General features: G+C 34.4%; 1 protein-coding gene across 4 annotated transcripts in view; it reads right to left on the bottom strand.

Annotated features, from left to right (window-relative positions):
- Positions 1-1486: 1486 nt before the first annotated feature.
- The window catches only part of Macc1 (MET transcriptional regulator MACC1), a 185840-nt gene continuing 161007 nt past the window's right edge, over positions 1487-26319 (bottom strand). For all 4 annotated transcript variants that reach the window (XM_078039982.1, XM_040291742.2, XM_005328793.5 and 1 more), the window contains 4 exons: positions 25075-25197; positions 21619-23660; positions 18530-18718; positions 1487-6863 (listed from right to left, as the gene is read on the bottom strand). In XM_078039982.1, the coding sequence (XP_077896108.1) occupies positions 6651-6863; positions 18530-18718; positions 21619-23660; positions 25075-25197 (2567 nt within the window). In that variant the 3' untranslated portion in view covers positions 1487-6650. The remainder of the gene's footprint in view (positions 6864-18529; positions 18719-21618; positions 23661-25074; positions 25198-26319) is intronic.

The following is a 26319-nucleotide window of genomic DNA, read 5'->3' as shown; positions in this document are numbered from 1 at the left end:
TGATCCAGGCCCATCCAATAGAAGGATCACTTATTACAGCTCTCAATGACTAACTGAGGGATAAACTTGAAGCCTAAATTGTCCAATCAGAATGACTCCATTTGTGGGGTTATCAGAAAGTATTGTCTTACTCTCCTAGTCAAGGTTGCCTTAGAAGCAAGAACCACTTCAATGAGGATTTATTATACAGATTAGATCAGATAATAGCATTTATGCATTTATGCATGCTACTCTTTGGTAAAGAGTCTGAAGTCAGGTCAGGCTGAAGGAAAAAAAAATGGAGACAAGAACTTTCAGGAGATGGAGAACAACTGCAAAGTACTTTTGTCAACTGCCTGCCCGCCATGTTGGTCTCTCTCTGATTCCATCCTCTATGCTATGAATAGTCTGAAAGACGAGTGGTGGTCTCACTGCAGAATGGCACTCACATCTGGACAGGGTTTGGAAGAAGGGGAACCCAGGGAGATTGTAGCTGGTGCTTAGTCAGCTGCCCTTGACCAACAAGTTGAGTCAGGGGCTACAATAAGGCCTGGCCTATGTCTATTTTCCATGAATAGAAATGGCTACGGTTCCACTGTTACCTTCTGAATTTTGTACAGATTTCTTTTGCGACCAATCCTAACCAGTGAAGGGAATTCTGGGAAGCATTCTTTAGCTTAACCAACTCACAATGTAAGGCCAGAGAAGTCTGAAACTGGAACAGGAGTAAATGGGAGGTTAGTGCTCTTGTCCCTGTGAAGGGAGAACCCAGACCTGCTGGGCCCACTTTATGCAACTCAAGGATGAAATCATAAAAAGCAGAGAAAGAAAAAACATAAAAGAGCAAACACAAGTTTGGTCACACTCTTTAAGCTCTGATCCTGGAATGCTTGAAACTGCCTCTGGAATTTTCAGTTGTGAGAAAACTATAAATTCTTTGTGCTTAAAGCCAGTTTAAAATAGGTTTTCTGACAACATCTCCTGAAAGACTGCTAAATGATGATCTTAATGTAGGGCTGCTGTCTTTAGCTGAAGTTTCTTAGCAGTTCTAAAAAACACTCTTAAATAATATTAAATCCACTCTAGAGAAAACCAAACAACAGTTCATTTCTATCTTACTATTGATCAGATAAAAAGGAAGGATGAAAGATATTTTTCAGTTTTAAAAAGATTAACAGAAGGCAGGAAGACAGTTTCCACTGCATTAAATATCTCCTATCATAAGAACTGGATCAACCCTCACACCCCTGTCTCCCCTCCACACCATCCTTACCTTCCACCATTATAGAAGGTCCTAAGCATTAAGTGTGTGTTTCCTAGGAACATAAGAAGGTATTTCCCTCCCACATAATGGAGTCCTATATTATAGTAAGTAGGGGTGTGGTAGCTAATTCTGTTATACCATTTAACCTAATATGTGTCTAGACGATATTATACCAAACTTGACAATTCCAAAATCTTCTTTAAAGACAGCGTTTGGTAGAACTCGTTTAAGTAAAACAAACTATTTTGTCACAACTTTTATTTTCAACTCTAATCATAGATATATAAATACATTAAATGTAACAACACATTTGAAGGGTTTAAGGGTGGACTTAAGTATTAGGAACATTTTAAAAATCTGCTTTCAGGCACAAAACGAAAGTCACTGTCTTTTTTAAAATCAGAAAAATATGAAGCTAGAGATTCTCCCCATCAGCCACCAAAGAATAAGAACTGATGGCAGAGGATGAAATTTGATATATTATGTCAACATTCAATTTGTTACCCCCTTCTTAGTCACTATCTCTTTAAATGTGGAATTCTTGATGGGAAGAGAGTATCTAGCTACCTTATAAACAAATGCTTATTAAATAATTTTCTACAACAAAAGTAGGGTATAGAAATGGTTGTAAAAATCATCCCATTAGTTGAAAATATTTTTTCAATAAGGTAAAATAAAGTTAATAACAAGATTAACAAATGATAAGTCGGTAAGGATAAGATTTCTCTAAGGAAATTTTATAGAACAAATTACATACATTTATCAAAATTATCTTAATATACTGAATAAACGTCCTAAATGATCAAATATTTTTATTCAAATATACTAATATTTTAAATGAGACACAGATCTTAATTATTTAGTTTTATAATTAAAATTATTTTTATGCTTCTATTATCAACTGATGACAAAAGTTTATTTTAGGTAAATAAATATATTATTTAAATTGATTTATAGTTCTCTTCCACAATTTTAACAACTTATTTAACAGAATGACATGAAAATTTTGCTTATCTAAATCTTTTTAATCTAACAAACATTATTTAGTTTCTATATAGATGAAAGAAACTTTGAAATAGTGGTTCTCAGAGTAGGTTCCCTGAACTAGCAGAATCTGCATCACAAGGGAAACTACTGGGTAAGCAAAGGTCTCACCTCAACCCTGCTAAAAGTTGGTGTTGGAGCCAAGAAGTCGGGTCCCAACAAGCCTTTCAGGTGATTCTGCTCAAGTTGAAAAACTCTTGCCTTTAAGGATTGGTCTAAGGCCTTTGCAATGAGACAGAAACATATTTGGCAGAGTACCTACTGGAAGAACTATTGCTGACCTTCCAACTTAGTACTGTAGTTTGAGTAGTATTAAATTATTCTTAAAAATAATGATTCTAAATATTGAAAATAGTACACATTTCATAACCAATTTCATAAGACTGAAATATGAAGAAAAAATGAGATAATATTTGTAAAGTGCTCAGTTTATGTATATGTGCTGTGCTATGCCTTGCAAACAGAGGACACTTTTAAAGTGGATAACTTTTATTCAAATTATTATTCTTACTTCACATTTTCTTCCCTCTTATTGAAATGAACAAACAAAACCACAATATATTCTGCTTATACATATCTACATTCATAGACACTTACAGGGAACTTGAGGAGTTTCCCCATTCAAACTCCTCTTTTTACTGATCAGAAAATTGAAGCCCAGGAGGCTAAGTGACAGTTCTAAAACCTTACTGGGACTATTGGGCAAAGATTAGAAACCACAGCCCTCATTTTCTGGACTAATGTATTGCAGGGGAAGCAATTTGTGCTGTCCAAGGGTGCTTGGCCCTGGAATTATTTCCTTTGGTATTACAAATTTTTATCCAGTTCAAATCTCCCCATCCCTATTCCCTCCTATATAAGCTGACACTATTTTCCAAATTGTGAAACTGTTTATTAGGCTTAAAACTTTCTGCATATACATAAACAGAAAGTTAATGTAAAATATACTATATTTCAAAACATTTGATGAAATCTTGATGCTGAATACCAGCTATATATCAGATGGTATGTTCAAGTTTAAGTTTCCTGTTTATAGTCACTTTTTATTTTTTGCTGCAGATTGGTAAGTAGGCATGGAAGAAATCATCTCTAACATTATGTTTAATTTTCAAAATGTCTTTGGATTCTGTCACCTACCATGATTGTGGTACTTAATCTTTGGGTTATATGATTCTGCTTTACTCCACTATGCCAGACAGCAGCATATGGGAGAAAACACATATAAAATAAGGAATCATATATATCTATATTAGTTAGAAAAATCCAGTCACATATTTTATAATTCTCCTTTTATATTGTCTAAAATATTCCCTAAACATTAAAATTGCTAAGAGTATCATTCATGGTAACGAAGTATGAAAATTGAAGTTTTGAAACTTCCACATATGGCATTGCCCAATCTCGTGTTTTTCTGTTGTAGGTTCACATCACATATTCATGCTGTTTACTAGCATTAGCATTTTTCAGCCCAATGCTATCCATTGATTTAGTATTCTGCTCCTTCACGAAATCTAGGCATTCCATGTTCAAAAACTTACATAGTAGCCTCTATAATATAGGACATGAAAGTGTGCTATATCCATTATTAGTATGAACTGTTAATGACACACTGTTGAGTGAATCTTACTGTTTTATATGAAGATTTTCACAGAAAAAAGCAGAGGTTCTATGGCTCATATTGCAAGCTAGGGACTGAAATAAAACTCATCCTACTTCATGCATCATTAGACCAAAAGCCTGAGGAACTGAACAAATCATTTAATCTTTTTTCACTTTTGAAATGCTCTAAGTAGTATTGGATTAATAGCTTTTGATGCTTTTAATGATGTCAAGAATAGGGTGTAAGTAAGTTCCTTATAAATTTCATGGACTGTATGCCAAATATCAAAGATAATTTCTGATCACTAATTTAATCATTTCTGATTATGAAAATCCATAACTGCAAGAAAAATATAAATCAGAAAAGTAAAATAATGTGTTAAAAATATTAGAATTTATAACAATGTTTGAACATGGACTTAAAATTCCCCTGGAAGAATTTAATGAAAGATTATAAAATATCTTTGTATTTATTATTATTTAAGTCATTGTTTCAACCTCTAATTACAGAGGTGATATTTTTCAATTTTTAAAACTCTCTTTAAAATTCCCAACCACAATCTTAAAACATGATGAGGTATAAATCTGAAATTGTTTATTTAATTGTACTACCCTAATCAGCTAACAAGATCTCTATGTTCTCGAATCTTGTAGCCTGGAAAAACCCAGTTATTAATCCCTTAATATCCCTTCCCAAAACTCACTGGTTTGCTGACATGTTAATAAGATTCCAAGAATGTTCTGAACAAAGCAAGATCATCACTAAGAATGATTGTGTCCCGAATTTACAAATCAGTTGTTTTTCCTTCTCCCTTAATTTATTTTCAATTAAATGAATTCTGTCCTAGAATGTGTATACATGACTCCTTGGTTAGGATGCATTCTCCATCAAATATAAATACTGAAAGTCTTAAGGACTGTTCTTAAATTCTAATTACCTTTATAATTCAAGTACCTTAGGGTGGGTGGATTAAAAGCTCTACACAGATTCTACTTTCACTTTTTTAGCCAAATGGACAATCTTTTATTCAGGATCCTAAAACAAAACCCTTATTTAGCTCATCCACATTACCTTTAAGGGTGTGTTTTCTCCTCCCAAAATGCTAGCAGTCTTAACGGCCTTAATGTGGCCTCCAAACTCTACTCGCTCAGCTGGCTCCCTGAGCTCCTGAGCTCTCTCCTGTCTAGGGGCTTAAGTGAGTTCCAGCACCTTCCCAACATCAGGTGCAATGCCTGGTCCTCCTTCAGGAGCATCATTTCTTTCCCAGGGAAAACTTATCAAATATCCACTCCATTTATACGATGGCCTTGGACCTCTGTATCTCTTAGCATCACAGCCTCTCCAATGCAGTTTTCACTATAGATACCACTTAACATTTAATGGTATCAAATCTTATTATCTGTTACTGTCGCTTAACATCACAGAAGTCAGGGATCATGTTTTCTGCACATTACTAACCTCAAGCATCTAGGTGCCTGCCACAGATAGGTACACATTGAATAACAATATGTGAATGACTGTCCCAACACAAACACTCGAAGGGCACCAGAGGACGGAACATATGAGTAAGCACAAACCACCTTTTTGTGAACTCTGATGGCTATTAACATTTTCACAGGCCGTAGATCTTATATTTGTTTTCCAAGAGCATTGAAAAACATGCTGGTGTACTCTCACATGCACATGCACACACATGTATTTTTGTGAGCAAGCATACAATATATTAATATTATGGGTGGTTAAAACTGCTGTATGGAACAGTGATTAATTTGGGTTTTGATGGTGGCTCTTTTTAATAACTCGTTATTAAAAATCCCTGAGCGGTATAGAACTACTTTACTTTAGGATCCTGCAGAAAAAGTCTGACTTAGGCAGGATTAGCTATCACCCAACATGCTGAAGGAGGCTGATGAAAACACCAGGTCCACGTCTGCATCTGCAGACACAGATTTGTGATGATAAGTCATGTTTTCCTTCTGGCAGTCTTGCAAAGAGATGGGGAAAAAAAAGAACAAGTTTCAATTACAATGAGATGGCTATCATTTCGCTGTAAGCTTTGTATGCAGTTTCTTTCTTTCTTTCTTTCTTTCTTTCTTTCTTTCTTTCTTTCTTTCTTTCTTTTTTAAGTATTCAGTTATGTGGTATGAACATCTTAAAGACAGAACCAGGTTTTCAAGCAGAAAACTTTATACTGGCTTTGGGTGTCCTCTTCAGTCCTTGGTTTCTCCACGTTAGAAATGCTGGAGTAATTCTGGCAAACTTTACTCAGGAACATAAGAAATCAGCCATGTGTCATAGAAGGAAGGGAGCCCTGTTCCTGGCCACTGAGTGTCATTTTGCTCCTTCTCTGCCCTCACCTCCAGCAAAAATCCAATTGCTCATGTTGAGCTTCTAGTTTATTCTGATATCTGTGAAATTTTATTATTCTAGCAGTCATTTAACTTCAGAAAATTGAAATAACTTTGAAGGAGAGAGAGAGGGCTTTTTTTTTTTCTTAACAACAAAGCAGCCTAGCAGCCTAATGTTTGCTTCTGAAATAGAAAAACATGCTTGATTATAAAACCCAATCTTGGATAAAACAGTAGGCTTACTTTGACCAGGTAAAAAGCAGTTTTTCAAACATGAAGAAAATAAGTAACTTTTCTGAGATATTTTTCCTCTCTTAAACACACACACACACACACACACACACACACACACACACACACACACTCACACCTCTCTCCCTACCATTCTCCTTTTCCCAAAAAGCACACCCTATTCCTATACATCCTCAGAAGTAGAGAATGCAGTTACTCTCAAAATCTCCAAAGAATTTACTAGTAGTAAAGCTCCAGTTAAGTCTCTCCACTGTTTGGTTACAGGGTTTTTCATTCTGTCCAAAGCTGATTGAAGGTCTTGTAAAACATCTCTGTAGCTATTTCCATAGTGAGCACTCCAATTATAGAGAAAATCATAGGCAGGTTTCCACATCATCTACAAAGGGAAAAAATAAACTTGAATAGCATGGAAATAAAACAGACAGGAAAATACAAGCCTTTTAAAAAGATTTAAGACCTCTTAAGACTTAACATGGAATGCCAATTATACACGGACTTATTTGATGTCATAAGAAAGAGGGTTTAATAACCATCAATTCTTTGTTATATTCCTGTTTCTAAAGCTAAAGATTTTTAAAATAGTGACTATAAGTATGTTTTTTCTTTTTTCTTGATGCATCATCTTATTGCTCTTTGCTTTGATGTTAAGATAAAACTCCTTGCACAATTTTTTGACAATAACAAATGTTACTACCATAAACTCTTAAGGTTAAATAAATGACTCTTATTATTATATGTATATGTGGTGAATTTTATGACACTACATATAATGACTTCTATAACGTATTTTACAGTTCTAATTCATTTTATTCAAGCAAGTCTATAAGCAAGAAAAATTGTAGCTTCATGATCAAATCAAAATGAAAGCAAAAAATAGCTCTTTAGTTCAAATACTGCTTCAATGTTACATTTTATGACCAAAGAAAGACCAATATTCAATGCTTCTTCACTTTGCTTTCTCTAAGCACCTGCCCACATCAATGATGTCATTGTTTCCATAGAAATAAATGTACGTCAAAGGAATACTTCACATACAAGTGCATATGTAATGGTAACCAAGGCAACCAGGCTCAGAGAGAATAGAGACAAAGGCAGATCAAATAAGGCAAATGGAATAATGCATACACACATAGACACACACATACATACAGTGTAATGACAAAACAGAAAAATGACACAATGAACCGTGCACTTACAATTGGAATATTTGGAATATAAACTTCATTACTTACTACTTATTTGGGCTCACTAAACTAATTCAATTATGATTCTATCACTTGAAAAACGTAGGAACACAGACTGAACTAACTATTATGTAGAATTGCCCTCTAAAAATAGTATCCATTAACAGTAATATCACATGAAGTGGGACTTTGAGATGTCATTTTTCTCATTCCTTCAATATCACCATATAATCTACAATTGAAGTGAAAACAAATAAAAGCCTAAATAAGAAGTTCCATTCTATTTTGGTTTGATCCATATAAAGTCTCAAGGTATAATTTGATACTATGTGTTGAGAGTATCATGAACACCCATATGCCCACCTCTCTTGACAAAGCTCAATTCTGCAAAATAAGAGAAGAAAAAATAATTGTCAAGGTTATATCATAGCAAGGTCTATGATATAGCAAAAAAAAATCATCTCAGATTTACCCTCATCAAGTTTTACTCTCACCAAACGTATTAATAAAGAATTGTACCTTTCACCACTGATAGACTATGAGTGGGCTACCCTGTCACTTATTTATCTGAAGACTTACATTGAAATCAAACTTCTCAAAGTATAGGTCATCACTTGCAGATCATCAATGGAAGATAAACCAAAACATATTAATAGAACCTTTTTGTTAGATTCAGTCTTCACTGTGACTGCTCAGATGAAAGGAAATGCTAGATAAATAGATTATTCTGTAGTGGGTTTATCCTGCCGATAAAAATCTCTGGAACCTATATTCTACATTGCATTCACTTAAAAGCCTCTGATGCTCTACTTGGTACATCATTTTTCAATTTGTCATGTATTGTTGAAAATAATATATTTACAACTAATGCCTTCTAAGACTGTTCTAAGTCCCTTTGTTATTGAACCTGATCAATGATGCATTTGGAAATATTTATGATAAATTTTAACTGAGAACTTTTTGGTAACAAGGTGTCAGCAAATGAGATTAGCATAAAATATAGCAGAAAGTAGATGTATTTTAAAAATTGCAAATGGGTAATTTTGGGGTTGATCACTGCTGTGAGAATTTAAGTATCTTTATAGTTAGAAGTGGTCAAAATGGCCTCTCTGACTTTCCTAGGTAGAAAATCTTGCTGCGGCACTATGAATTGCTATGTATAGAAAAGCCCTGAGGCACACTCAATCATGAAGCATCTTCTCAGTGATGCTGGGAGTAGGAAATACACCCAGGTGATGCATAAATTAGAAGCTACAGATTCAGGAGAGATCCAATGATACATCTACTTAGCACTTAGGCAGAGTGCTATCTATATAAACCCCTCACATTTGCCAATTTGTACTAATCGCAGAACATGCACTCAGCTCTTGCAATTCAGAGACATTTGGATAGATTGCTGAGTCCTGAACCCTAATTAATACTTCTGAAACTATAAAGAGATTTCCTAGGAGTCTCCTGGATTAGTTAGAAATGCAAGGAGGGGCATTTCCCTAAAATCATGTGAAATCCCCTGGAGTCTAAACCATAATCTGTTTAGAAATGAGAACAATAGCTTTGGGATGAAAACAGCCAGGCATTGGTAAACTTCATGATTGGTACTAAAATATGAGTATATTTTGCATATGATTTTTGTTGCTCACTGCAGCAAACTAAACCTGCCTATTTCTTCAGTGTAAAATCTGATCTGCCATATATAAAAATCACTGATAGCTGTCAACACAGATAACACAGAAATGCTCTCATAGCCCCTGAGCAAGGATGACACACAAATTCATGAAGGTTCCATATTTTTTTTGCAGGTAAATTGATGGCATTGGAGAAGATAATGCTAAGTGAATTTAGCCAATCCCCCCCCCCAAAAAAAAAACAAATGCTGAATGTTTTCTCTGATATAAGGAGGTTGATTCATAGCCAGGTAGGGAGGGGGATCATGGGAGGAATAGATGAATTCTAGATAGGGGAGAAGGGTGGGAGGGAAAGGGAAGGGAGAGGGAGTTAGCAATGATGGTGGAATGTGATGGACTCATTATCCGAAGTACATGTACGAAGATATGAATTGGTGTCAACATACTTTATGGACAACCAGAGATATGAAAAATTGTGCTGTATATGTGTAATAAAAATTGTAATGCATTCCACTGTCATTTATTTTTTAAAAAAAATGAATAAAAAAAGAAATTAAAAAAAGAAATGCTCTCACAGTACAAATACAGCAAAAAAATATTCAAAATACTGTTCAAAGTCACTGTTCATTAGTTAGTTTACTTATTAAATCAAGATTGAATTCTTAGCAGTACAAAGAATCTTGTTACAGCAAGGAATAAAATGATGACTAAAGCATGGCTCTTGCTTTTAGAAGCTTATATCATAGGAGAGAGGCAGATACTTGCACAAACACTGACTCAGTGGGAGGACAGACAAGACTTGGTAGCCAACAACAGTTAGAAAAAACTAAAGAATTACTATAATTTTAAAATTAATGGGAGAAAAAAGAAGACCATCCCATTGGCTGAGAGACAAGATGTTGCAATGGAAATAAAGATAGGTTTTGGTATGGATCTTGTAACTGCATCTGAGTTCCACTGCTTATGGGATGGGTTAACTTGAATTAATTAATCAAATTAATTGAGCTTTGAATTTATTAAATCCATAAAATATGAATAATAATCCCCATGTCTTATGTTCACATGAAGGCAATTCATAAAGTTTCTGATATATGGTGTTATGGTTTGGGTGTGAGGTGTCCCCCAAAATCTTATGTGTGAGAGAATGCAAGAATGTTCAAAGGAGAAATGGTTGAGTTATGAAGGCCTTAACTGAGTCACTGAATGAATCCCCTGATGGGATTAACTGAGTGATAACTGAAGGTGGGTAGGGTATGGCTGGAGGAAGAAGGTCATTGGAGGCGTGCCTTTGGGGGTATATATTTGGTATCTGGAAAATGCAGTCTTTTTCTCTACTTTCTGATCATCATGTGAGACGTTCCCCTCTACTACTCTCTTCTTCCATGATGTTCAGCCTTACCTAAAGCCCTGAGAAATAAAGCTGGCCATCTGTGGACTGAGACCTCTGAAACTCTGAGCCACCAAGTAAACTTTTACTCCTCTGTAATTGTCCAGGTCTTTTAGTCATAGCAGAAAAAAAAAAAAAAACTGACTAAAACATGTGGTTTGAATTTAATGCTTTCTAATAGGATGTGGAAGAAAGTGAATATCCTTTAGTGGGGGCTTCTTATCTGTTGAAGCCTAGTATTACCCTTATTGAATGTGAGATAATGGAGGGAAGTTATATGATAAGAAATTAGAATGGGGAAATAAACCTTTGACTGCTCTGTGGAGGTTATCATCCATCATGCTACAGGAATGGAGAAAAGTGTGCAAGCAGAGGGACACACCAAACAAGAAAATAAAGGGATGAAACTTCTAAGCCTAACCAAGTCTATAGTTAGTAGATACAATAAGACACAGAAAGCAAGAGAACAATGGTGAGAGGCTAGAGTTGGAGTGATGGAAAATGATGCCAGGTCTTTCATGTTGCAAAAGGCAGCAACTAACAGCATCCCAAGGAGGATATCCAATGATTTACAAGAACCAGTTCACACAAGCTCCCCATGACTCATCACTCACATATCCCCCAACTCCATGTGACATCACATTGTTAGGCCTAAATCACCCATGTTGGGAGTAGTCAAGCCATGGAAATTAGCAAAAGCTATAAATGAGAGCATTTCCCTCTTGGAGAACTGGGTATGCAACATTTTACCACCAAACTACAGAGAATATCCCTTTTTCTGTAATCTCCTTCACTACTGATAATGTAAAGTGATGTGAAAATATAAAGAAAAACTTGAAAACTCAAGATTGTTCAGTTTTCTAACCTTTGGAAACGTTGGCAAAAGCAGTTTGAAGAGGATGAGTGCAGAGCATATTAGAGATATGATCAAGCAGCAAATAAAGTCACAGAATAAAGATGTCACATTTGACAGGAGGACTGTGAATTCAAAGCCAGCTTCAGCCACTTAGCGACGTCCTAAGCAACTCAGTGAGACTGTCTCTAAATAAAATACCAAAAAAAAAAAGGGTTGGGGATGTGGCTCAATGGTTGTGTGCCTCAGGCTTCCGTCCTCAGTACCAAAAAATAAATAAAAATAAAAGGAAGTCACATTTTAAATTTGAATGTTGAAGGAAGAATGAAAGAGAGAAAGAGGAGGAGGATCAATGGAAAATAGGGGGATTTTTAATAGGAAAAAATCTATAAAAAGTAAATTTTATATAGAAAGGAGATTTTGGTTTGAATTCTAACTCTGCTGGATGGAAAACTTAGGGTTATTGTGGATTAAAGTGGAACATATACAAAATACACAGGAAAAATGGTTAACTTCCTTTAGGCATGAACACAAACATAGAAATTAAGATTATTATGAAGTCAGGGTGAATAATTAGAAGGACAGGTATTAAGAGAAATTGAGAAGGAACAAAAACATATGTCAATATTTATTGCTGATAAAAATACTAAATTTCATTATTTATGTTTTCCCTTAATGAGAAAATATCTGCCTTGTGTGGAAAATACAACTTTTTCAAAATTGAGTTTGCCTTAACAAAGATTAATAAAAACCCAGCTTTCATGAATGCAATAATCTAAAGGTTTGGGGATTTTTTGTTTTGTTTTTTGTCTTTTCTGGAATGGATAAATCACATTTGGATTCAAGTCCTTAAATACTTAAACTTTTATTTCTTAAGTCTTTCTTATTTTTTTCTAGTTTTCTTGCTAAAATAATCACATACTATCAAACGCAAAAACACAAGAGATAACTTTGATATATCAACCAACCATAAACTCTGTGAAATTTTGTTCAAGAATACATATCACTACATTTTATGATACATTAAAGAGAAAATAAAGTTATCACCTCTAGAAATGTTGGAAGGAATAAAATGGGTAGAATGAATAATTTTCTTTCCAGATTAACCTAAGTCCTATAAAAGCTGGAAATGAGTTGTGAACTGCTAAGATCTCTTCCAGGTTTATGTTATATTCTGTATTTTAAAAGTAGTTTTTCTGCTCTTGCTTAATATGATTAAGGAAATATGCAGAAATTCTGTATTCATCTCTCAACAATTCAAAAGGAAAGCATGCTTTTGTGAGTTTTTGTTGAGTTTTTTTCTTAACCACAAAACAAATTATCTCAGCATTCTCATCTCAATCAGAAATATATAAATATTGGATATATAGGCTGCCTTCTTAAGTCTCTAAGATTTTTAATGTTAATCTTATGGTGTTATGGATTCACCCTTGAATAGAAAGCATGAGGCTGATAAAAGCAGAATTGTTCATTTTTCATCTCTGTGCAGTGATTCCCTTCTATAAAGGGCAGTATCAGTAATAATTTAGTCTATCAAGTTGAGCAGTTTTACAAAGTCTCAGCTTTTTTGTGCAAGGAATATATCTTCCCTTTGATTTATCCTGTCAGTATTTGGGGACAAAGTAAAAGATAAGGGAGCAATGGAAAAGTAATATGTGGGATGCCAAAAGAAATGAAACGGGATTAGAGACAAAAATAAAGTTTTCCATATTTAGAGTGCTTATTCCCAGAAGCCAATAAGACTTATTAGATAAATGCACTAGAGGATGAATGTGGCATGAATAAAAGCAATTCAGATGTAAGCATAGCATTGTATGTCTTTTTTCTTAGTTCATAAAATATAAATAGCATAAATAAATGTAATTGATTTTAACTACCTTTTAACTACCTTTGGATAATTACATTTTGCCACATTCATGGATTAATAATCCACCTACCTTCCTCATAAAATTATAGGAGCAACATTTCATTTTAAGTACCATTAGCTGAAGAAGTATTAAGGCAAGCGTGCCTTCTTAATGATTATTACATGAGTTCTGTCTTAAAGACATCATTTACAGTATCCACGTAGGCTTTATATCACCTCAATTAGTAATTATATAAATGTTATTGAAGATAAGGTTGCTGTCATTTTCAAAAGAGAGAAGAAGCTGAAATATTGGTCTGATGCTTAGCTAGATGTTGGAATTCCTTGTATTTAAATTCTCTAGTAATAGACCTTGATAAAGAAAACCTAAAATTAAAATCAAACATTATTACATCTAAGTCCATTTAAAAATATCCTTAAAATATTGACCCTACTATGGTTATTATTTCTATTCATTTTTCAGTGTGGTAATGACACATGATATAGAATTAAATAAAAGGCCACTGGAATAATATGTATTAACAAAGAATTTCCTTTTTTCTTTCTTCAATCATTCCAAAAAGCCAAGTATAATTTTGAAACTGAAGATAGCAGCAACAAGTAAAGAATTGTACAAAGTAGATGACAATTATCTAATATCATTGTGTCTAATTTCCAGCTTGAACAATGAAGATTTGAGAGATTATTCTATACATTTTACCATGGTTAGGTGAATTTTCATATAAGACTTTTATCTTCTTTAAGAAAATGAAACTATGTTTTTCATTGCAAAAAAAAAAAAAAGCAGTAAAAAAGGGATATAAATACCAAGGCTAGAACTAAGCCAGGTCCAGATACAGAACCAGACAATTCAATATCCCTGTAAGCAGACTCAGGAATTACACATAAGCCAGAAAAACATATTATTCTAAGGACATTCTTATTACCTTTTGCAACAGAGATTTTCCAAGGAAAATTAAATGTTCAGCCCATAAGAAAAAGCTAATCAGCCAAGACATTTTCTCATTTTTTTCCATGCATTAACGTTCTGCCAGTTTCTCAGACTGCTTGAAATTATTGCTGACTTTTTCCTCACCTGCATTCTTTCTCAATCATATCACTAAAAAATTACTATATTTTATTCTCTTTTCCAAAATCACTCACTATCATAAAGCGGTCAAATTCACCTCTTCCTCTTCATCAAAATAGCAGGTACTACATATTTAGTGATTACAATATGCAATGCCACAGTCCTGCTGGGCAAATAACTGGGAGGTGACAAGCAACTTGAAGGTTGAAGTTCAACCTTTATTGATCTGCTTTATTGCGGGGAAACTCAGCAGGAACTGAGCTCGAACTCAAGGTAGCAGGCACCCTAGGTAGCAGGAGCCGCTTTATTTCGGAGCAGCAGAGGTATATATACCTAACTGATTACACACAGCTTGACTCAATTAGCATCATCCAGATACAGCAATCAGCCAATAAGGAATCTCTACCATCTTAATGGCTCGGTGGTGTTGCCTCACAAACCACTCCTCCTGGCAAACTGCTAGGCGCCATCTTGACTTATTTGTGATCCCCAACAATGCAAAGTGATTGTCACAAATATTTTTATATATTAACTCATTTGATCCTCAACAAAAATTTGACATCTGATAAATAAGATAATATTATCCACCTCATTTTACTAAAAAAAAAAAAAAATCCTACAAAAGTCACTTGCTCAATGTTCTAGGATAACACTTTGGATTGGGAATTGGGAATTCAGGCCAGGAAGCTTAATCTCTATGATTTGGAAGTCATTCAATACTCTCCTGCATTGACCCCATCATATGTGCCAACCTCATCTCCCAATGATTATTAAGGCGAACCCTCACATCTTCTCTTCATTGGTCTCTAGAACTGACTAGTTTCCAGAAATTCTGAATTCCCAATCCTCTCCAATTATTTGAATGTTCCTCATCCTTTAGAACTAGGACATGTCCCCTGATTGTTCCTGGCCACTTTAATCTTTTCTAAATTCAATAATTAATCATTATCATCACCAACCTAGCACGCTAGTTAGGACTTTGTATAAGACAAAGTGGATTTGAATTTTATCTATGTAACTTAACAACCATGTAACTCTGGGTAAAATTATACAAATGTGCTCAAACTTATTTTGTATAGGCATAAATGGGATTGTAATAATGTATTCCTTACAAAGTCTGTTGATAGAAATGAGACATTGTAATTAAAAAGCTCATAATGATTAACAGACATCCAGTAATAGTCAATAAGTTGTAACTATTATCATTCTCATCTACTAATATATTTCTTTAAAAATTTGTTATTCAAATATTGACAGTTTATCCCAATTCCCAAATCAATGTTCAATTCAGCATTCAATAGAAAAAAAATCATTTTTCATTCTGTTGATTTCTGTAGTTCCTAAACCAATGGTGAGAACTGAGAGACCCAGAAAACATGCTAAGTGTATCACTGATTAAAACACTGAGGGCATAGATACAAGGGAACAATGCTAAACAAGTGGGGAGAATTCCATGAAGAAACTTTCATTCACTTAATAAATAAAATTAACTATTTGAAGATCACCTACTTTCAAGTCTTTAACGTAGATCTAGAAAAAAGTGCCATGAACAATCCAGTTGCCAGTCAGAAAATGAAAAGGAATAAAGAATGCTCCTAAATGATACAAAAGAGAGTCAGACCTGCATTGACTAATTAAAATACACCTTTGTGTGCTGAGTGGTTTCTAAGATGGATAAAATATCGTGATTAGGAACATTGGCTTCCCTGGTCTTCCACAGGAAAGATGGCTTAATGTGGTACATCAGATGAAGCATCCTTCAGAGGCATATCGGTGCCTTTGCTTGAGGTGGCACTCAGTGGGCTAAGGGGACTTCAAATTTGTACTGAACCTTATGGAAGGAGCATTTTCTTTATTGCTAAGCAGGTAGCCAGTGGAAAAGTGTTATACAGAAATTATTGCTATATTAATATTTTAGCACAAGCTGGGCATGGTGGTGCACACATGTGATCCCAGCGGCTCAGGAGCCTAAGGCAGGAGGAGGCCAGCCTCGGCAATTAGCAAATCCCTGTCTCAAAATAAAAGATTAAAAATGGGCTGGGGATGTGGCTCAGTGGTTAAGTCCCCCTGGGTTGAATCCCTAGTACCAAAAAAGAAAAAAAAAAAAAAAAGATTAGCACAGAAATTCTCCAAATCCCTACCACTTTCCCTTGTAAAATCCAACTTAAAAAAAATAGTCTATTTTTCTAATACTTTATTTACTTCTCTATATTTAAATCTCTAAATATCCTCAGAAAAACTTCAGTGAATTTGCCCTAACTTTTTCGGAAAAACCTTGGCAAGTGTTACATCTTTTTATAGTATTAACAGGCTGAAATACCTGTACAGTTTTCAAAATAAATATTCTGAAAAATGTATTTTGCTTATAATCAGATTCTAAGCTTTATAGTTTTGTTTTTATGTAGGAATTATAATGCCATTAGAGAAATTGAGTAATATTTCTTAATTTTAAGTTTGGGAGATGCTTAATTTAAAAAATGCCAGCCTCATATGTTTCCAAAGACAAGATTTTTCTTCTTATTGCTAAAAGCTTATGTTGTTATTAAAAAAACTTAATTTTCAAAATATTTCCAGAATCCCTGCCTGGTATATATATGTCCATTAAACACAATAAAGATAGAACAAAGGTAAGAGAGAGAAGTTGAAAAGAAGACAAAATCAGTGAAAAATCTCAAGTAAGGGCACTGACACACTTGGAGGGCAATTTTGGAGAATCTACCCCTACGAAGTGAAATAAAGGAAACAGAAGTAGCACCAGAATCACTAACCTGGATTCCTCCCAGTCCTAATACTGGTTCCTTCCTTCTGCATCCCCTACTTGGAACTAATAACTGTGTGTTCTGAAATCAACTACTTGAATTATGAATGGATCATATTTAAGAATCAACTCCTTCCAAATAAAAAACCTTTTACAGCTATATTTGGTTAGGGGGAAAGAAATTAGCATAACAGGTATAAATCCCTATAGGTTTTTTGGAATAGCTTTAGTTTATACACCATGGATTTTTCTAACTATTTAATAACATGTTCAGAGTGAAGATTGTTAGTATTAATCACAAGAAACTGAACTATAGCCCCTAGGAGAACAGCTAGGGGCTTTCCTCTTTGCTTCTGAGTATGCATCAGCCCTAGGCACAGACTTAGACATTTATGATTTGGGCTATGCAAAAGTAAATAATGAAAAAGTGTGCTGTTGGTTGGTTCCCATCAAGATTGGGGGAAGACAAATTATAAATAATTAGAAAGAAGCCAGATGCTTAAGGAGGCTGATAGAATAAATAACTTTCCAATTATTCTCAAGAAAACTCTTTAAAAATAGAGTATTAAGAAAAAAAGAGGGGAAAAAAGGTTGTGCTTTCAATAAGACAACTTTTTAGTCAGTGAAATGAAATATTCAAATCTGAAGAGCACATTCCTCATAATATTGGTTTTATTCCCCTTTGTAATGACTTTTGGTCTTTTGTCTCATCTACTAAACACTTATGTCCATTTCATGCAAGGCACTTGATACTACAGTATCAGAAATACCTGTACAGTTTACAGAGATAAATGTAGTTTACGAGGGAAAAATAAGTCCTCAGTTCTTAGCTCCTCCTGGCTAAAGTGATTTGGAGTTCCTGATGGAGACCCAGGCTCAAGGAACTTGGAAGCTGGACTGCAGACACTTTCTGCAGCTGTTGGGATTCTGATAAGGAGTTCTGTGTTTTTACTTTTTGTGGAAAGGTTTCTTTGTCCTGATAACCCAGCTAGAATAGTTGTTTCACAGAAAAAAAAAATTACCTCAAAACCTTAATAATGAACTCTATGCCCCCAAAGGAGGTGGAGAACATACATTTTGCTTCTACCAGGTCAAATTTAATATAATACAGAATATTTTCTTAAACTTCAGTATCTTGAAATGCTTCTCATTTGAAAGATATAGAATATTTTATGTATGCTCATCACTGGAATATTTGCACCCAGTTAATCCATGGATGTGGTCTGGTGTTGATTGCATTTTCTTTACATGTTCTGCAACTTTTCACTATTAAATTAGACATATAAAAAAAAATCTCACCTCGGCAGCAACATCTCCAGTTTTTCCACGGTGAGGAATTTCATATGCCTCCATTTGTTGCTTGGTGAGTCTTACTAACTTTTCAGCAAGTTCCCTCCAGCCTTTTCCAAGTTTGACAGCTGAAGTCAGAATAACAGCTTCTTGGAGAAGATGCACTACCAACCCTTGACAGTCGATCTTTAGCAGAGCCTGCCGCAGCAATTATATATCATAATTAAAAACAACTCATTTTGATTTTTTCCTTTCAATTAAAATTTTTATTACTTGTTCTAGAAACTGGAGTCCTTCTTTTCACCACACATATAACTAAGTTTTCTGAAACCTAAATATTTGATTCACTGTTACGCAAATTCAACACACATACTTAGCATGTGTGAGGTTCTGAGTTCAATCTCCAGCACTCTTCCTCCCACAAGAGTCTAAAATTTCCCAGAATCATGCCTATTGCATATGAATCAGGTACTCCGGCTTGGAACGAAGCTAATGACATTTATAAATTTTAAAAATAACCAAATTCCTCCCTCCAGTAATGTAATTGTGTTAAATATAAACCATAAGGTATTAAAGATAAAACACAGTCTTCTACACGCAAAATGGAAAACCACCACTCTTTCTTCCTTTTTAGGCATCTGAACTTTTTCACTCACCATGTATGTTTCAAACAATTCTGTAAGTTGCTGTTCTACTTTGAATACACTTTTAAAAATGTGATTATATCTATGTATTCTCTTATCTGGTCAAATAAGCAAAAACGAAAAACAACAACAACAATAAAGTATTTAGCAGCTTCTCATTACTTAGTGGCACTTGGAACCTTTATCTACAAACACAGTATAATAAGTACAAATGAATGACCAAATTAGGTAACTACTGAAGTTTCGAAGTGTGTTTATTCTCATGTAAATATACACATAGAAGGGCCACATGTGGTTTTATACAGAGACTAGACTAAGCCCTGCATTTCTACTGAGAAATTACAGCCTCAGTGAGAAGCAATCCAAGTCAGCAGGACCCTGAAGGACTTTTAGTAATGTGGAATGGCTTTACCGCTCCACAGTCCAGTTGTTGTTATTTGGTTTTTTAGCAAAAAGAATCTTTTTGCTTGAAGTCATAAAACCTGAGTTTAAAATGTGTCTCCACAAACTATAAGACTTCAAACGAATTATTCAATAGAATTTTCTATATAGCCATAGAAAATTTTCTATGTAGCCATAGAAAATAATGATTTAAAAATGGATATAGTGTTAATACCACTGTCCAATGATTAATAAATATGAAGATTAAATCAGATGCTGAAGGACTTCACAGAGTGTCACATATATAAGGATAGCCACTCTTTAATTTCCTAATTTGGCCAGTTCTTCAAATTTATATACAGTCCAAGGGGGTGGGGGAGTGTGTTTGTTGTACAAAGAAAGACTGAAGAGACAAGAATGTCTCTCACTTCACACTCACTTACTTTCCTGTGAGATGGCCTAGCTTATGCCTTCATTCAGGAGTCCTGAATCCTGCATAGGCACTATAGGAGTTTAAGGGCTCCCTTGGGACCTACTTTTATGAATGGGTTCTCCACCAGAATTTTCTATGTAGCCATTCAAAATACTGTATTAATTATCATACTCCCAAAATGCCCAGGTATGAGTAGGCTTAAATTTTTAGGTCATTGGGCCAATATGACTAAGAGTTCCACTGAAGAAAGAGAGAGCAATTTCAATTCAAACTTTTGTCAATACATACTGAATGTGAGCTCTGAGAGGTAACATGCTATTGCAAAATGCACATGAGCTTCCACCAGGCAGCGTGGCCTCCAACATTCAGCCTCCAAAGGCCCAGATTAAGTGAGATTGCAGCATATCATAATAAAACTATCCACTTACCAAATGGATAGTGGGCCTTTTAAACTTTAACTACTCTTGGTATCATTTTAGAACCATCAAAAATATTGAAGGGGAGGAAAAGTTTTTCTTTTTAATATTTATTCCTTTAATATATAAATTATTGTTAATGTCACACACTAAATTTCTTCTCTAATTATTTCTCCTCATTTTTAAAACTTATTTTTTAATTGTAGTTGGACATAATACATTTATTTTATTTATTTTTATGTGGTGCTGAGGCTTGGACCCAGGGTTTTGCATATGCTAGGTGAGCACTCTACCGCTGAGCCACAACCCCAGCCCCCCTTTTTTCCTCCTTTTATACTTTAAAACTTTACTCCTCTGTTATGAACCCCCTTGAATAATCTCACTCATCTCCTATAGGGCACTATTTTTCATTGTTATGTGTAATGTCATTGTTGTTGTTATTTGTTTAGTACACACTCCAACACATGTACCTATACAAACTTTTTTTTCTACACACAAACACACATATAGCTATATTTCAAGAGGGTATTAGCTATCATCATTATTGTTTATAAATAAATAGTTCAATCATTTTTAGAAATATGGTCTTGATATTTTAACAAAATATTGAATTTCTACTTCAAAGACAAAACAATTCTTTATAACTCTCCCCTGAGCCTTCCACTGGGATGAATACCATGCAGAAAAATGTTGATCCTGAGACTCCTATTCAAATAGGATTTAGAATCACCAATATCATTGCTTGGATTATAATGTATTGCATGAAGAAAAAAAATGCTAAAGTAAAGGACATTGATTAAATGTTTGAAAAAAGAAAAACACTGAAAAGTAGACCTCTAGCAATGGCCAGGTTAGTTTTGTTTAAGTTTGCTTTCACATTATGGAGCCATTCTGATATTTTAGGGCTATCTAAATATTTGAGAGAGGAAGAGAAGAAAATGTCTTATAAGTTTTAGGCCCAGCACAAACAGAACCTTTAATCTCCCTTTAAAAGATAATCTTTGGGGCCTTATTTTCTGAGAAAAATCACAATTGAATCTCAAATCTAAAAAACCCAATTGTATGATCTTTTAGGATTGGTTCTATATTTGTTATGAAGTGACTTCGACTTATGTGAAGCTGCTTTTTTTAAAAAAAAATATGTATTTCCCCTCTCACATGTTTGGTTAAAAGTTAATAAAATTTTCTGTGGTAAATAAATTACTATGATCAAGCAATACTCACCACAATAAGTTCATAAAGAAACTTCCTTGTATTTCTGTCTCCATGGCAATCTTCCTTTAGCTTCTTGACAACATAAGAAACCTTTTCTGATTCTTTGTCTGCTTGCATTTGATCAAAGTTTTCCAGTGCCAGATGAGAGTACCCCAGGACGCCGGCTAAAACTTTCCAGTCATAAACTTTTTCTAACACCAAGGTCAATACAACTGAGTATATATAAGTCAGTTTTTTAAAGGGCAGGGCGATTTGCTCAAGAAGATTCCTGGTTGTAAAGATACTATCAGACACAGACATGACTTGTTCTTTTGAAATCACCTTGACATTTTTGCAGTGCACAAGTCCAATCTTCCCTCTGAGGACTCCCACATACCATTCCTTCACTTTAGACTGCCCCATGGCCTTTACCTTACCTTCCCCAAGAAGAGCTATCGTGTCTCCTTTGAAATATTCCAGAAAGTAGTCAATCTTGCTTTGTCTGAGCACTGTCTTCAGGGTTACCCCATAGTTGGAAAAGTTCAATTTTTTATCTTGGAATGTGGGATATTTAACAAGCACTGATGAGAATAAAGGCGTGGACTTGTCCTCTTTCTCCTTGTGCAGATAACCTGGCAGATTTGAGAGCCTTTTTAGGTTGGGAGCTGGATCAGGTGAAGTGATAAAGAACTGTGCAACTGGTCTACCATTAGGAGGCTCCACCTGAACACGGAAAACAAACAAGTGCATCTCTCTGCAGTCTACTAAAGAAAAGAAAAGTGGTTGATGAACCACCTCACCTGATTCCAACTGCTTTTGTTTAATTTGTTTCCCATCTCCTTGCACTTTTACTTCAAAATCGGGATCACATGAAAACACAGAAATATTTAAATCCTGTGGCTTGTCAAGCAAAAACGAATGCCTTCCCCAGAGCTGAAATACAACAGGAGAGGTGCTTTTTCCATCCTTTTTAATATCAGGGATTGTAAGCTTTCCTGGCATATAGCTATGTCCACAAACTGTGAAAATAGCAGTGAAATTGGGATGGATGTATTTGGGGCCATAAATTCCAATTGAGATGGTTTTGTGAATGTAATCCCAAATGGTAGCAGGTGGTGACTGAATAGCTTTAGGTTGTGCAGCAATCACTAGATACATCACCTTACTCAAGTCTACCAGCTTGACTTGGATGGTGTCTTTATAAACATAGCAGTTGTTTAATACTTTGAAAGGACCCTCTTTGACCAGGCTGTGTAAGCACACCATTTCTGTCATCACTTGGCTGAAAGGATCCTTTCTTACTTCAGCCCCAATTTTCATTTCTAACAAAACAGCTTCCATTGTATTAAGGTTGCTTAACATGATTTCCAACAGAGGGCTTACAGTGCATGAAAGATCATTATTAAGCACTTGTGGAGGATCAAGAAAAGCCCTTAGAGATACCTCTTGGAATTCTCCCACAGCTACATGACCTTGGGGCACATGGACAGTGATGTCTGACTCAGGTAACTGTACGGACCCTCCTTGGTGGTTGAGTTTACAAACTGTGATGGTCTCTGCAACTTGTGTTTGGGCCCATCCAGGACTCTGATTCATTGTATTCAAATCCAAGCAGGATCGAGCCAATTGGCGTTGACTTAACCAAGCCATTTTATAAGCCTCTCGATCATTTTGAAGCCATTCTAAGTCTTGTGCTAGGATTTGGTCACAGTCTTGCATATTCTGATGAGTATTCGTGGTGTCATCTAAAATGCCCAGAAGTTCTGAAACACTTTGGGATCTTCCTGATTTCCTTAAGGGAGACTTGCTGAGCAACTGATGCACATCAAGTTCATCATCAGAGGAATCAAAAGAATTTCCAGTTTCAATTTCTCTTAAAAAAAGAAAAGGATCTTCTTTCAAAATGGAGATATTCTCTTTCTTCTGGTTATTTCTTTGCTGAGTTATATCATCCAGAAATGGGTTAGAAGCAGATAGTTCCTTCCAGAATGGATTTGTAACTTTCAAAGCCTTGTCATCTTGAAGAGTGACAGCATCTGGCCAATTGTAAAGCAAGCCTGGGTCTTGCCATTCTTGTTATTTAAATAAAAATAAAACAAAACAAAAATAAGGTGGCAATCTGAGATACAACTAAGACTCATTATTCGCATAACTTAAAAATTCAAGATTTACTTTTCATTTTGCTTTTTGCTCTCTAGTCTAGTAGCTGCTACAAACTTAATGTAAAATTTGGTCAAATTCTCATGTAATAAGAACAAGGAAAATTTCTGCCAAAGTATTTTGAGTAAAGGTAGAGTTATTTTATCTAAAGATATCATTGTACATAAACTAAACAAATATCAAACACTTCAGACAATTAAACATTTAACACATTTCCTTGAAAATGACTTAGACTGGTATTCATTTTTGCCTTACTATTTTATGTTTCATCTTCCCAAAATGAACAAACTGAATTCAATTATCTAGATTAGACATTATTAGACCCTATACAGTAGGTCTAATTTTATAAAACAATCTACTGTATTAGATAGGCAGCAAAAAAATTTTAGATTATTTTCTGAGAATGTTGTATTGATAAATTTTAATAACACTGAATTTGTATGTGAGAGAGAGGGAGGAAGAAAGAAGGAACATTGAAAAAATAGACCACTGTTGGATAGTATTTGAAGGAATTTGTTGAACTTTTGTGAACTTACAATGATACATTATTGCTTTGGAAACTGAGTGTTTTGAGAATTATAACACATTAAAATATTCATTTTCATAAAGAATTTCTATATATCCCACAATGTTCGAGACATTTTTTAATGTTTAGAGTGAATTATACTTGGCCATTTCTAAGAAAATATTAGTAAAGAATCTGGGGACTTTGTGAAACTGGTGATAATTTGGAGAAAATGAAAGCCAAAATGGACAATCAAATCATCCAAGTTTCTATAGGAAAAAAGAAAGAAAGAAAAGAATTCAAGTAAACTTCTTAACTTTTTGGTTTACTATTTGTAGAATGGTTATACATTAAAGTGTTACATATTAAAAATTAGAAAATAAAAGTAGTTTTTCTTTTATTTCTACACTGATTTTCAATCCAATGACTCTTAATTCTTAAAATTCATTTTTTTTTCTCTAGGATCAATTCCATTGTTTTCTGTCCCAGGAAGTTTTCTTAAATCCCTCCATCTTCCAAAGATCTCTTTTACCCCAGATTCATTCTATTTGTTGCATATACTACTCATTTATTGATGATTTTTGCCTTTTTATAAAATTTATTATAATCTAATTATAAGCTGTACATTTTTTGCATGTCTTCAATAATACTAGAACAATTCTGTGATAACAAGAGGATTTTATAATTCTTTTAATCTCCTGTAACAGGAGGTAGAACTTCAGAACTTATTGGTGGATTTTAGAAGTACACATTCAGTAGCTATTGATGATGGATCTGATTTACATACATGGAAAAATTACAATAGTCATACATTTCTGTACCTGTAATATTGCAATTTTTTGAGAGGTTTTCTCCTTCCATGTCAATCAAATTTCCTTCAGCTCTACTTCGTGTAGTTTCTCCTGACCAAAAATGGGCTATTTCAGAGATTACCATTTTCCCACCTAAAAGTAAATAGACATGTGTTTTTTGTAAGCATCCATATACACATTGGCAGAAGAAACAAATTCAAAATGGTAACAGATATTTAAATAGACAACTGCATTTAAAAATACTTTACATAAGTCTTCTACTTCTGGTAGGATAATGGACTAGATATGTATTATCATGCTGTTGAAAAATGTTCAGATTATGTATTATATCAACAAGAAAACCTGGAAATACATTACTGAGCCCATAAAAAAATGACTAATCGAAACCCTAAGAACAACAACAAAAAAAGAATTGTAAGTTGAAATCTCAATAAATAGACCTTCTTAATATAATGGTTGGAAGACTAAATATACAAACCTGAAAATCCTCTCCCAAATTCTTCTCTATATTCAATGCAATTACCAGAAAAATCACATTATTTGTGTACATATGTGTAAGATCTTTTTTTTTAAATTTTTAAAAAATTTTTAGAATTAACAAATCAAGATCATGTATATTTGTTGTATACAGCATGTTATTTTAAACCATCTTGTTCTGAAACATTGCTGCATCTGTAAACACTTAAGCTAATTAAATTTTTATACAGAAAAGCGAGGGGCAAATATTCAAGAAAATCCAGAAAAAGAGCATAATGGAAATAATGTGTGTTATCTATCAGCTATCAGAATTAATTTTAACTGTTCTGTAAGACAATGTGGAGACAAAACAGAAGTCCGACTCAGTGCACAGAATGAAGATTCCAAAAGCAGACCTGCACTCATAAGAAAGCTTGTTATCTGGCAGAGGCCATGCAAAGCAGTGTGGAAGTGATGGATTTCTAATTAAATGATGATGATATAGTTGGTTGTACATGCTGAAAAGAAATTACACCAATCACAACCTCATTTCACACACACTCACACACACACACACACACAAACACACACATACACTTACTCACACACACAAATCATTTCCAAGACTTTTAGATTTCAAAATGTGAAGGAAAAAAAAAACACTTTAGAATTGGCAAAGTAGAGAATGCCTCCTGAAAAGTATTTATTAAGCACAAACACATTACACACACACACACAAAGGCAATCACAAAATGAAAAAATAAGAAATCTTGTTCAGTCAAAAGATATTGTTTACAA

The sequence above is a fragment of the Ictidomys tridecemlineatus genome, chromosome 2 (genome assembly GCF_052094955.1).
Source record: "Ictidomys tridecemlineatus isolate mIctTri1 chromosome 2, mIctTri1.hap1, whole genome shotgun sequence".
Classification (NCBI taxonomy): Eukaryota; Metazoa; Chordata; class Mammalia; order Rodentia; family Sciuridae; genus Ictidomys; species Ictidomys tridecemlineatus.
This window is presented reverse-complemented; position numbering and strand designations above follow the sequence as displayed.